This window comes from Haemorhous mexicanus, chromosome 1 (genome assembly GCF_027477595.1).
Source record: "Haemorhous mexicanus isolate bHaeMex1 chromosome 1, bHaeMex1.pri, whole genome shotgun sequence".
Taxonomy (NCBI): domain Eukaryota; kingdom Metazoa; phylum Chordata; class Aves; order Passeriformes; family Fringillidae; genus Haemorhous; species Haemorhous mexicanus.
In genome coordinates this window covers 133,834,348-133,846,873 of record NC_082341.1, presented here as the reverse complement: position 1 = coordinate 133,846,873, position 12,526 = coordinate 133,834,348, and the positions used below count along the sequence as shown (strand labels likewise).

Genomic DNA, 12,526 nt, shown 5'->3' with positions numbered 1-12,526 from the left:
ATAGTAATTAAAATGTTGATGTTACTGCTGAATGTAAGTAATTCCTTTATAGGGATATTGCCTCTGAAGGGGACTGGAGATAAACCTGAAATACATTCTCTCAACTGTGGTACAAACAGCTACAGAGAGTGATCTCCTTGGATTAAATCTGAGCTCTGTTTTCTATTTTGAGACAACATGAATTTAAGTACTGAAATCAATGAGTTCATCCATTCCTACATTGATAGTGCAATGCAGAGCACTATAGGTTCAAGGGTCCTGAAATTGTATTTATATAGTATCTGAAGTATTGCAATATTTTATCCTATAATTTTATATTTATGTCCTGTGGTTCTGAGCTTTTTAAATCCATTTCTAACTTTATAAATATAGTTTTACATCATGCCTAGTGGGATTACAATGTGTACTGCAGAACCATAGCTAGGCTTTCAATTAGAGGCCTCATGCTACTGTTTGTTCTTACTGGGGAATTGTTTAGTTTCTCCAGGACCACAGAATCTTCATGGTTTAAACAGCAGTTAGGGCACTGATGCTGGTATACCTGTAAGATTACATTGCTTAATAGAAATATTTTATTTTTTTTAGTCTGCTGTTAGTTCCTTTCGTTTGCCAAGTAAATTTGTGTTTGTAAAGGTTTATGATGCTGGCAGCACTGGGAATAAGACCCTCACATGTCTCTAAGTAACTAACACTGTGAATTGCTGTGACCCTCTGAGATAGCAGGCTTTCCATAGGATTTTTCCCTCTAAAATCTGCTGAGCATATGAGGTAACTGCAGTTCATCCTCTCACCCATCCAATTTAATGATTGCTGATGTGACCATGTTTCCTCTTGCAACCAACATGAGTCTATAATGCAGGTCAATTGCTGAATTAGCAGGGTAAGAAGGAAGGAAGGGTATATATCCCATGAGCTAAGTGAATGGTAATGTGTACAATTGCCTCTAGCATGGAAGGCTGGAGAGCCTCCATGAGTCTAACTGGGGGGGACTGAAATCCCATGAAGCAGATGGAGACTGGATGAGTGAGCTCACAGGGCAGTGGGGAACAGTGACCAGAGGTAGGGAGCTTACATGGAAGTCCATCTGTAGAGCAAATAAGTCAAGGTGGAGAACAGAGGAAAATAGACCTGTGATGGAGTGGAGGCATGATGGTACAACAAAGGCAAAAGACAAGAGATAGGGAAGAAAGGAAGAAAAGTATCCAGTCAACTCAGTGGCTGAAAAAAGGAAAGGAAACAGTCTGTATTCTTAGGCTGGGACAAATGAACCTTGGTACTCAACAAGGACAGCTATGGCTTTCTGCCACCTCAACAATTTTTTAAAGCATAGTGTTACTGAAATGTGAACTGGCTTCCAAAGATGTCAGCAGATGTTTAACTGAGGCCCTATCCACCTTCTGCTCACTTCAAACTTGCCAAAGAAACACAGTAGGCAACTGCCTACAGTAAATGATTGCTGAAGCAGTGAAATAGCCATGACCTTCCTTCACTTCTAGACCTGCCACGGGTGCTGCCACCAGGAAAGTGCCTGGGCGTTTGGGGCCATGGTGTCTACTGAAGGTGAGGGTATTCTCCTGCTATGTCAGGAGAATAGCCCAATATCAGTCCATAGCCCAACTTTCCTCTTGTTCATACTAGTGGCAGGAATGGCGAATTTTCTTCCACACTGGCCTCACTTTGCTGCTTCCAGTCCTAGGATTCTTGATTAGTCCAGATCCTTGAGAAGTCCTCTCTGAGGAGTGAAACCAAATTTTCATACATTCTGAGAAGATTTGATCCAGTTTCTGCCCTCTTCCATGCTTCTTATGTTGACTGTGGGAAAGTGCTACTCAGTCTGGGAGAGGAACCTTCTGTGATCAGAGAAGCTGCCTTTGTGATTACTTCATCTCGTTGAAGTGGCACAGAGAGAAGGAGCTGAGCTAGTTCAAAGGGGCTATCATCAACAGAGCCCATGGTTTTGTAATTGCCAGCAATTTCTTTTCTGCTGTCTAGAAGTCAAAAGCAGATCATTTTGGATGTGAGAGAAGATGACACTGCCAGTATCATGTATATATTTATACTTTTAATGTATATATTGGGTCTGGCAATGAGGAGTCCAAACTGGTGACTCCAGCTCCAGCCTTGGTTTGTGTTGTGAGTTTGCATTCATCTTTGAAGTCTGGTCTTTTAGAATGGAGTGCGTGCAAACTGAAGCACCTTTGTGGGGCTAATTTGACATAAAAATAGGGTAACAGCTGACCAGAAATATGTGGATCTGGTTGCCTTCATGAACAAGCATTTAACTTGTGCTTACAATTCCATCAGCTGCACTCTTGCCAGGTCTAAGGTTTCATTTTCAGTAAGTGGGAGGCAAGACTTTCAAAACAGGATGCTTAATACTGCGGATTAAAAGTAATGAGAAAATAAGGTAGTGACTAATTTTCTGCAATGGGGGGCTTTGAGGGTAAAACAATTCTTATTCATGAAATATTTTAGACTTTTGCACAGAAGTGTAAATTTTACAGAGCAAAGATGTGTGTATATATATATACATATGTATATATATATATATATATATATATATATATATGTAATTGGTGAAGTGCAGTATTTTTGTACACAGAATATTTTATTGAGCTCTCTAATGGACTAGGTAAATGGATTGCCCCATAAAAAGTTTACCAAGGCAATAAAAAGATCAAAGACATTTTTCACATTGCATCTCCAAACATCTAAACCACTGAAGTTTAAGAGTTGTAATGTGACCTTCCAGCCTTGGAAAACTTGTTACAATGACTAATTGTCCTGCTTTGCACTTTCAAAAGGTGATGACTGTATATAGAAGCTGAGGTCTAAAGGAGGAGCGAAACGTATGTATGAGAGAAAGGCAGAAAACCAATTCTGTAAACAGCCAAAGGCAGAAAGTTATAGTCACAGGCTATAATTAAGGTCTAATTAAAGAAAAATAGGCATGACATAAACAAAGGGCAGAAGACTTGATTATAACAGGAGGGTGGAGAACATAACAATGAAAGACAATGTCCTAAAACAAATAGAATAAAGAGAACAAATAGAACAAGTGGAGTCTTGTGAAGAAAGCCAAATATGTGTGCAACTCATTTACATTGAAGGAACTGAAATCAGAAATCATATATATATATTTTTCTCCTTGATGATGCAGATTTTGTCAATTTATCAATTGCTAGCAAATAGCGTTTTTGTCATGTAGATCAAAGCACCATTTTGTCCTCCCCAGCGCTGTTACGTGTTCCTGTGAAGTGAGTCTATGAGCTGGCATTATGTGCAGTGAAGGCTCAGCCTGAGCAACCGTACAGAGGAACAGAGCTCTGGGCTGGGACAGCTCACACAGACAGCAGCTTTCCTCTGCCATGGAAGCCACCAACATCAGGATGCCCTATCACCAGTCCATCTGCCTGGCCCACAGCATGTTCATGCACAGGACGCTGACACAGGCTGTGGGGCTCCTCAGAAGCAGCCCACAAGAGAACAAGCTGGTGGGCTGGGGCTTGCTGGCAGAAAGGAGCAGATCACTGCACAGCACCAGCTGACAACACTGCAGTGGGAGCCCTGAGCACAGAGGGGCTCATGGGGTACTTCTTGTCAGGCTCTGGTTTTCCTCCACAGCAAACAGCCAAGCTGCAGCATGGACACAGCAGAATGTCAAAGCTGCTCCCAGATAGCATGGGAAAAGTGAAACCATTTTTCTTGAGGCTCCCAGGGAGAGAAATGGCATCACCAAAGTTCGGTCCAGAGTTCCTAGAGCTCTTAAATGCTGAACATCTTCTGCAATGCTCTGTACATCTGCAAGCTCTGAGCCTCCTCAGCTTCCCAGGGTTTCAGTGAGAGCCAAGAATACTCAGCACCTCTTCACACAAAGCACCCTGATAAGTCAGGCTCCTGGATGAAGTGTGTGCCTCTTGGGCAGTTGTAGGTGTTCCTTATGTCTGCTCAAGCGTGCTTGTGTGTTCAACAAATCATACATAATAATGTCAAATTATTAATAACTTGTGAAATTTCTGGAGTGCTTTGGGAATATTTTCCTAATGTTTTATGCAAACTACTTTGCTTGTTTCTTTGAGAGCCTTTATTTGCTTTTTGAGCCACTGATAATTTCCAGGACAAAAAGGAGCCTATTTAACATTAAAAAATCTATTAGTCCATGTAGCAGAAGTTGTAATTTTTTCAAAAAACTGAGAGTATTTCTTTGTACTGGAGAAAAGACCACACAGGCTTTAACCAAGTGAAAACAGCTGTGTACAATCTCTGGTACTTGCTTTGCAGGATCACATCTGTGTGGTCAGCATGTGCTGCAATACTGTGAGCAGACTATTTATAGATCAGCTGTTTAGATGTGGTGATCTGTCTGAAAGTGCCAGTAGCTGCTCTGGTTGTTCACTTGATTTTCATATTATATTTGATCTAATTATTAAAAAGAGTTTGAAATGCAGATATGGCTTTTGTTTATTCTTTGTTTCTCAACGTTCACCAAATATTCAGCCAGAGTATTTTCTGAATATCCAGTCTTACTCTAGGAATAACATGAAGGGTGCATGCTCTGCTTTGCTTGTGAAATTCAGAAAATAGAAAGTCTGTATAATGCCTGTTTCCTACTTTATTTTCATTTAGATTGTGTCAGGCCTTTTGTGTTGTGCAGGGGCTGTGTTCCTGCAGAGGATAATGCTTAGCATGTGTATCCAAGGTGAGTTTCCATTGTAGTCTATCAGATTGCATCAGACTTTCAAACAAATTCAGTCCTGGGACTGAGTATTTCCAGAGCCTTGGCTGCCTCCTCCTATCTAATGAGAATACCTCATGCATTTTATTAGATAACTGCCTTGAGAAATATATAATTTTGCAGGATCTCATTCTTTAATAGGCATTATACTGCTGAGGTTGTGCTATAAAAAGTTTTAAATGGATAATGGATAACATAGGTTTGCAAAATAGCCCCTGAAAAAGCATTATTTTCTCAGGTCCATTCAGTGAAGAAATACTGTATGTAAAGACATCTGGTTTTCTGTCCTCATATTAACAGAGACATGAAAAGGCCAAGTAGAAGAGTTGCACCATTGCTACAGTTTGCAAATGGCTGTGGTCAATCTGTTGTTTCCCACACTGGGGTTAGAGGGCAAACACGTGGAGGAGTGTCACACAAGAAGAGTGAAGGCACAGGTCAAACACATGCATAGAAGTGCTGAGAAGTAACTTGAATGTTTCTTCATTAATTGAAAGACCAGTATAACGTGAGGATGAAATTATGAAGGTATCCTAGCAACTGTATTTTCAGAACAGCCATGGCCTGTAATATTGCAGTGAATGCCTGCCGCATTTTATTAATTCAAGAGGGTGAGAGCAGATAATTTTAATTAATAAAACTTAATGGCAAGCTCCTAATGCAATGCAGAAATTTGATAAGCCCCCTATTGTGGGCACCATAGCTACAGTTCTGTAGAGCTTTTAGAGTTTTCTTAAATCTGAAATTATAGACTAGTCCTAGACATGTTAAGACAATCCTTATGCTATTCTTATTTTGAAACACAAGCATGGTTGTAGACCAGGACCTCCTGCCCTTGCTATAATAGCATGGAAAATATGAACAAGAGGGGGAAATGTTTCCTGTTCAAGGGAGCCCTGCAGTGGCACCTGAGGCTGCCTCCTGAGCATGGCAGGCGAGGTGCTGGGTCAGGGCACGGGCTGGCTGGGATCGGGCAGGGTGGAGCTGGGGGATTGAGCTGCTGTGCCAGCAGCACACATGGGTGTTGCACAGTGGCAGCCAAGCATGTTCCTGGGCCAAGCAGCTGTCATTTAAAGAGCAGCAAATGGTTTGCTGTAGAGCAGATGGAACAGAGAGTTGACCCTTTAATTTATTGGCATGCATGTGTATATAAAGACAAGATTCATACAACAATCAAAAGTAAAAAAAAAAAAAAAAACCCAAAACCCAAAACAAGAAAGGCTTTATTACCCAGGTTATTCCATGTGCACTATGGCAGAAAAAATAAACTAAGACTTTCAGCTGGTGTAATTCAGGTTAGTTTTACAAAACTTATGTTCCTACAGTGGATTTCTGCCAACTTCTACCAGCTGATGATCTGGCTGATTATGTTTGGTAATTTGTTTGTAACGTCCATAATGCCTTCTTAGACATTTTAACTCTGGAGATGATTTGTTTGATTCCACATGCTCTGGGATGATTATGAATTTTTATGTTCTGAGAGAGCCAGGTCAAACCACTGCTGCTGGCTTTCCCTGTCAGTGTGTTCCATCAAGAGGTTTCCACTTGCAGTTCAGCCAGGGTGTACAGGCATGCAAGTGCCAGCCAAATTTGGAGGAGGCACATCCCTCAGGTCTCTGGAAAACACCTCTCTGAGATGGAACCCAGCATTGTGTTCTGGTGTGAGTCCCTTAGATCCATTTATCAGCACAGACAAGGGGACTGCTCCTGTGGGAGAGCAGGAGTGGAGGGCTCCCAGACTCATGCCAAGACCACATCTTTTCCACAAATTGTCCTGCACCCTTACTTAAAAACAGGACAAAATTGGCATCACTCCATGGAGCAGATCATCAGATTGTTGGCTGGATGTGGACTATAGTTTGGGAACTGCTGTTGTAAACTTATTTATGAAGCAGTGGAAAGTTGGGGAATTGCCTGCAGGGCTTGGTTTTTTTCATTGGACCTTCTCTGAATTTACATGTCTTGTAAATACTTAGCAAAGATCACTTAATTGAGGGAGGTATAAATGGGCCACTGTGCTTGAAACTGCTTTGTGAATGAGGCAGATATATGGAGATATCCCCTGTAGTTGTGCTAAGGTTCCACATGGATCAAATGCACATCTCTGAGAGCCAGTGGAAAGCATCACAATACACACAAGGAACCCTTCCAGTGGTCAGAAATATGTGTCAGTCTAGGCACAGCTGGCATGGCATTGGCACTGTCACAGGCTAGCCAATTCAAGAGGTTTGGGTTGGGTTTTCTTTACAAAACATCCGTGATAGCTGTTTCAGTATGCTGCATGAACACTGGAGGCAGCTTTCTCACACGGCAAGAGGATTCACAGCACTTCTTGTTTTGCTTTCTACAAATATTTTCTTAACATAAAACACAGTTCACATAGAAATGCACAAAAGGGAGGATATGAACCCGACCTAAAGGTGAAGTTCTGCCACATGTGAGATGGATTTCATAGAGGTATGGAACTTTTACAATGCAAGGACACAACGCAAAGCATGGAGCTCCTACTTTTTTTTGTGTAAGGCAAGGGCTGTTGATAGGATCAACGTGGTATCCTATGAAACTGAACACTCTACAATTGGTGTTAGGGATTTCTGGTTAATTAAGAAGCCAAAGCAACATTTCCTTGAGTTAAAATAAATATTGTCTGCATGGAAAATACTCATTCTCAATGTAGAATGGCCAGCTATGAAAATTTTCCCAGACAAGATGGGCAAACACACAACAATTTGAAAGTCTTGTAAGCTAAATAATGAAAACCTCCTACACTTAACAATTTGCCTTTACATCATTGTAATTTGATGTTACCTACATTTCTGATTTTCTTTTTCTGTTCCTTGCTACAACGAAAAATTATTTTTCAATGCATTTTAGAAGTTGAAACACATATTTTTGGGAAGTCCTTCTTTATTGCTATATTTCTGAACATGTTGGGACACAGTCTTTGTTTTAGCTGAACCCTATTATGCCCTAGAATATTTACCTTATAAGGCATTTTTTCCAGCTCTTTTTTCCTTTTCCAACTTCTGTAGGAAAACTGTAGAGTACAACTCTATTTTCTGTACTCTTTTGAGCTTGATGCAATCCAGTCTGCAGTGTTTAGACCATTGTCCAAGGCCATGGCTGAGCCATTGGAAAGAATGGCTGGGAATCTGTGGAGGACTAATGTCTTCCAGGGCATGGAATAGGGCCAGGGCTTACCCTGGGAAATTAGACCCATCAGCATAACTTCATATCCCAGCAAAAGAGCTCAAGACTACATAAAAGAAAATGCAAGGGATGATTTGCTACATTTTTCATTTTTAAAGGCTGTAGTCATTTTATTTGAATCATGTCTAGGACTGGTAACAGTGTAATCAGCAACAACATGGTACTTGCTGAGAGACGCTGTGTCCCTGAAAACTAGTCTCACAGGAAAAGGAAAATTTTTAGAGATAAGAATAAAATCACAGAGATTGAAAGATTTTCTCACAGCTATGAAGGCACAAGCTGAGTCAAAATGCAAAAGCTGCTCTGTCCCCTGCACTGTACCACAATGCCCTATGGAATTTTTGTCTTCACAGCTCCTTTGGCACCTAGTTAGAGATGGTTGAGAAGCTGATGGGTTAATTGCTGCCACAAAGCTTTGAATTAAACAGTTTTCCTTCAGAATCTTCCTGAACTTCCTGAAGGACTGAGCCAGGCAGCCCTTTCTAAGCAAAGCCTCGTGTGAAAATGAGCTTGTCACTTAGTTAACTATGTCTGTAGGTAGCAGTGGTTTCTCACCTCTGCCTGTCCCCCCTTTGAAGACAGTTTCAAACAACAGTGTGGAGAGGGACAGACAAGAACCCTGGGAGACAGCTGCACTCAGAAACGGGCACTTGCCATAGCAACTAATCTTTATTTCCCACTAAAACAGTGGAACATGAAATTGTGTCACCAGCAGGGAGTGAACTATTTTGCCCTTGGATGGCTGCCATCCAAGGTAGATGGCCTTCTCCTGGAATGGGTGGCAGGCCTCCAGCCCCAGAAAGCACAGGGGAACCTGGGACCCCCATTGCTGCCTTGAATTATCACCCTGAGCTGGTCTGACTGTCTAATGCTCATAAAGGTCCCCGTGAAACAAACTGATACTGTTGGTGATAAAGTAATGAAAAACCATGTTTTCTCTGTTTCCCAAATCTCCCATCTCTGCCTGGCCTAGGTTTTATGCTTATTTCTTCCAAAGAAACACCTGGCTTGTATGGATACTGGAACTGTAATAATTATGATGTGAAGCCTTGACACCCCTGTGTAACTCAGCTGCTGGTGGATATCTCTTTGCAAATTGTCCAGACCATGAGACCTTGAAATTAATTTATATTTTGAGCTGTAACTACTATGTAACGTCATACACTTCAGCTGGCAGATGGAGTAGGTGCTGGTATGCCTCTAAGTAGTATCTGAATGTGTAGAGAAAGGCCAAGCTGGATTGTCATAATCTCATTCTTCATGAGTCTCTGGTCCTTGGCTTTTTAGTGTTGCTCTTAAAAACACAAACTATATATCTCAGAGGTATACTTCTCCCTCCCTCCTTCCTTTCATGATCTTCCTATGTGATCCAGGGCATGTTTCTGGGTGGTTGGGATTATCTTCCCTTCATTTTGTTCTTTGCAATTGCAATGTTTTGCAATGTTTTATGTGGAAAAGAAAGGGGGAAAAAAGGCACAGCAAAACTGGAAATGTCTGATCAGCTTCCAAAATGATCTGGCAGCTGGTATTTTTTCCCCCTCACACTTTTCTATAGTCTTTGTTTCAGATAGAGTGTTAATAATAAAAATTATAGGGGAAAACTTCTGGACCTTTTGATTGTTTTCATCTTTTTTCAATGCCCACTGGCCCTATAGACATATTTTGACTTCTGACTTGGGAATAAACTTTCTAGAATGTAACATCTTTGCATTCTGTATTTGAATCCACACCATACTATGAAGCCTTTCAGAGGGCACTAAAACACAAGGGTTTATGGATTGACTGGTCTTTTTTTCAACTGTGTATGATATTGCAAACTCTAGTGTGCTGTCTGAGTGCTCACTGGGAATAAATATTTGACTAAGTGCCACCTTTCCAAAATACTAAGACCATTTGCTACTAATGCAAAGAATATTGACTTCCAAATCTTCCAAATAAGACTTCTAAACATTCTGGGCACCTAAATCCCATTAAAAGTAGTTCACCTTAAAACACGTCTGTCATTCTGTCCCAGCTTGTGGCTTGTGGCTTGTGGCTTGTGGCACAATTGTGATAGATTGGATTTTAAGAAATGCAAATTTCTGAAGCCATCTTGAAAGAATTCTTGGAACTGCAGGCATGTTTGATACTCATGTTTAACTTTCAACAATGCCTTATATGATGCTAAAAAGCAGCAGTGGAACCACTTGCTTTAGCCCAAAATGCCATCAATGCATTTCTGCTGTCTGTGAATTTTGATGAAAACTTTATCTGAAACTTTATCTGTGTTGCAGATGCCAAAAGAGGCATGGGTGAGTTTTCTGCACCAAGGAGGTCTCTCTTCTGTCCTACACCAATTTGGGACTCATGACTTCAGTGAGAACACTCATATCTGGGACCTTGTGACTGAAGCTGTGGAAATCTGAAATGTGTCTGAAAATAATGGAGTAAAAAGAAGTCAAGTCCTAATATGAAGACCAACCAAGCTGGCTTCTGGGGTGTATTGAAAACAATAGAAAAAGCTCCCGTTTGCTTCAGACTGCTTTTTTCTCCAAGGTTTGCAGGCTTTTTTTCTCTTGAATGTGTTTTAAAACAATAAGGAACTCAGTGACTAACCCAAAGAAGTGATAATAGATTTCCTAGCATTATAACAGTGTGTAGCATAATGCCCATACTGACAAACAACTTCAAATTTGTATAAGTTTGTTTTTAGAATTTCTTGAGAGGAAATTTAAAAATACTCATTTCCATTATTCCCATTTTACAAATATTTAAATGTATTTCCTTTTTCATTTTCAATAGTACTGTTTAAAAGTTGTCCAATTCATATATTCTCTTCACTATGTATATATTTTTCCTTCTGATAATTCCTTGACAGGACATATTTACTGTTATTCAATCAGCTGTATTCTTACAAGAGTGCTGCTGTAAATCACTCTGTACTTGTGACCATCTCCTACAAAATCATCAAATACTTACAGTTCAGAGTTATGACACTCTTGAGGGATTTGCAGCCATCTCAAGACTGCAGAGAACCAAAAGGAGTCAAAGATGACAGTCCTGCTTAGGTGATGAAGCGCAAAGAAGTTTCTTGATGCTGTAGACTTATTAATCACAAACAACACTTCCTAAATCAGATGTATTTTAAGATAAGAAGAAAATGCTCCTAACAATTTCTTTCTTCTCTCATGGTGCCCAGCAGAGGCAAATAGTAATACTTAATAAAAAATGAAGATATTTTGAATGCTCTTTTGTGTACCATAGTTGAATTCTAAGTCCTGTCCAAAGTAACATGAACAAATCATGTGTAAAGATTGTCATCTGGCAAATACTGTCAGTCTCTATCTTCCAATAGAATAAATATATTTAAAGAACATGGATGTTAAATGTGTGCTATGTTCTAATTCTACTTAAATAATATATGCACTTTACTTAAATAATATAGGTACACACATATTAAATTCTTCCCAGCAGCAAAAAAAAACTAAATGAAAATATAAATCTTAGTTTTACTTCTACATAAAATGCTATAGTACTAAAACCATATTATAAAGTTTTGCCAGTTACTGAAATTGAACATCTCATTATAATGATAATTTCAAAAAAGTCCGAAATGTAAATTCATACACTTTGTCTTTATCTAGTATCTTTCTCTGCTTGTGCATTTAGTTTCTTTTATTTGTTTTTCATTTACTGTCAAGAAGGTAAATAGCATGACCTGGAAAACATTGATCCAGGCAATCCAGCTGAGAAAAAAAAATTAAAAATGTAATTATTAATGGCATTCAGCACAGTTTGCATGAAAAGAGCTCTGTCAAAAATTGAATTGTTAAGTTCACAAAGAGGATTGATAAGAAAAGTGTGCTGGAATAACAAATACCCATAAAGAATCTAGTCTCCCACAATATTTTGGTATAATACAGTATATGCAATACATACAGCAAATATTGTACAGGTTAAGCCTAGTTACCAACAGAATGTAAAAGGCAATTGTAAACTGAAATAATTGTCTCCTGGGGGTTTCTAGTGGGTCTCTCAGGGATTTATTCTCTGTCTACACACACTGTCCTTGGTAATAGTAGGAAAAACTGTATAAAATCATTGTTGGTAATATTAGCAAACGGTTAAAAAAAAAAAGGTAAATAGAAAATAACGACAGGGACTGATAAGATATGCTGGGAGAATGAGCTCCGTGTAACACAAGTGAATGTCAGGTCATGCTTCTAGGAACAAAGCAGCCAATCTTAAAATAGGATTCCCTCTTGCAAACATGTCCCCTAGGACTAGGAAAGATGGAGGGGATATTAGCTTAAACAGCCAGATCTGCATGAAATATCAGCATGATGTGAAGCCACCTTGGGTATAAGAACTTAGAGACAATGTCACCATACTGATGACAATACTGTGATTAATGCTGGATTTGTCACTCCTGTATTGTTGACAGTACTTCATAAAGGAAACTTGAAGATGCAGAGAATCAGTGCAAAATTAGTCTGGTATCTGGAATAGATCTATAGTGAAGTGATTCTTAAAAATCCAGAACTCTTTAGCATAGTCAAGGCAATTTTAAGGAACAACTTGGTATCTTAATCAAATGAAAGT

The 12,526-nt window shown here is 39.7% G+C and overlaps 1 protein-coding gene across 1 annotated transcript in view; it reads left to right on the top strand.

Annotated features, from left to right (window-relative positions):
- Window positions 1–11,298, top strand: part of TRIQK (triple QxxK/R motif containing) — a 156,721-nt gene extending 145,423 nt beyond the window's left edge. Inside the window, exon 5 of the mRNA XM_059863553.1 lies at window positions 10,219–11,298. Coding sequence (XP_059719536.1) covers window positions 10,219–10,350 — 132 coding nt within the window. The 3' untranslated portion in view covers window positions 10,351–11,298. The remainder of the gene's footprint in view (window positions 1–10,218) is intronic.
- The last annotated feature ends 1,228 nt before the right edge of the window (window positions 11,299–12,526 follow it).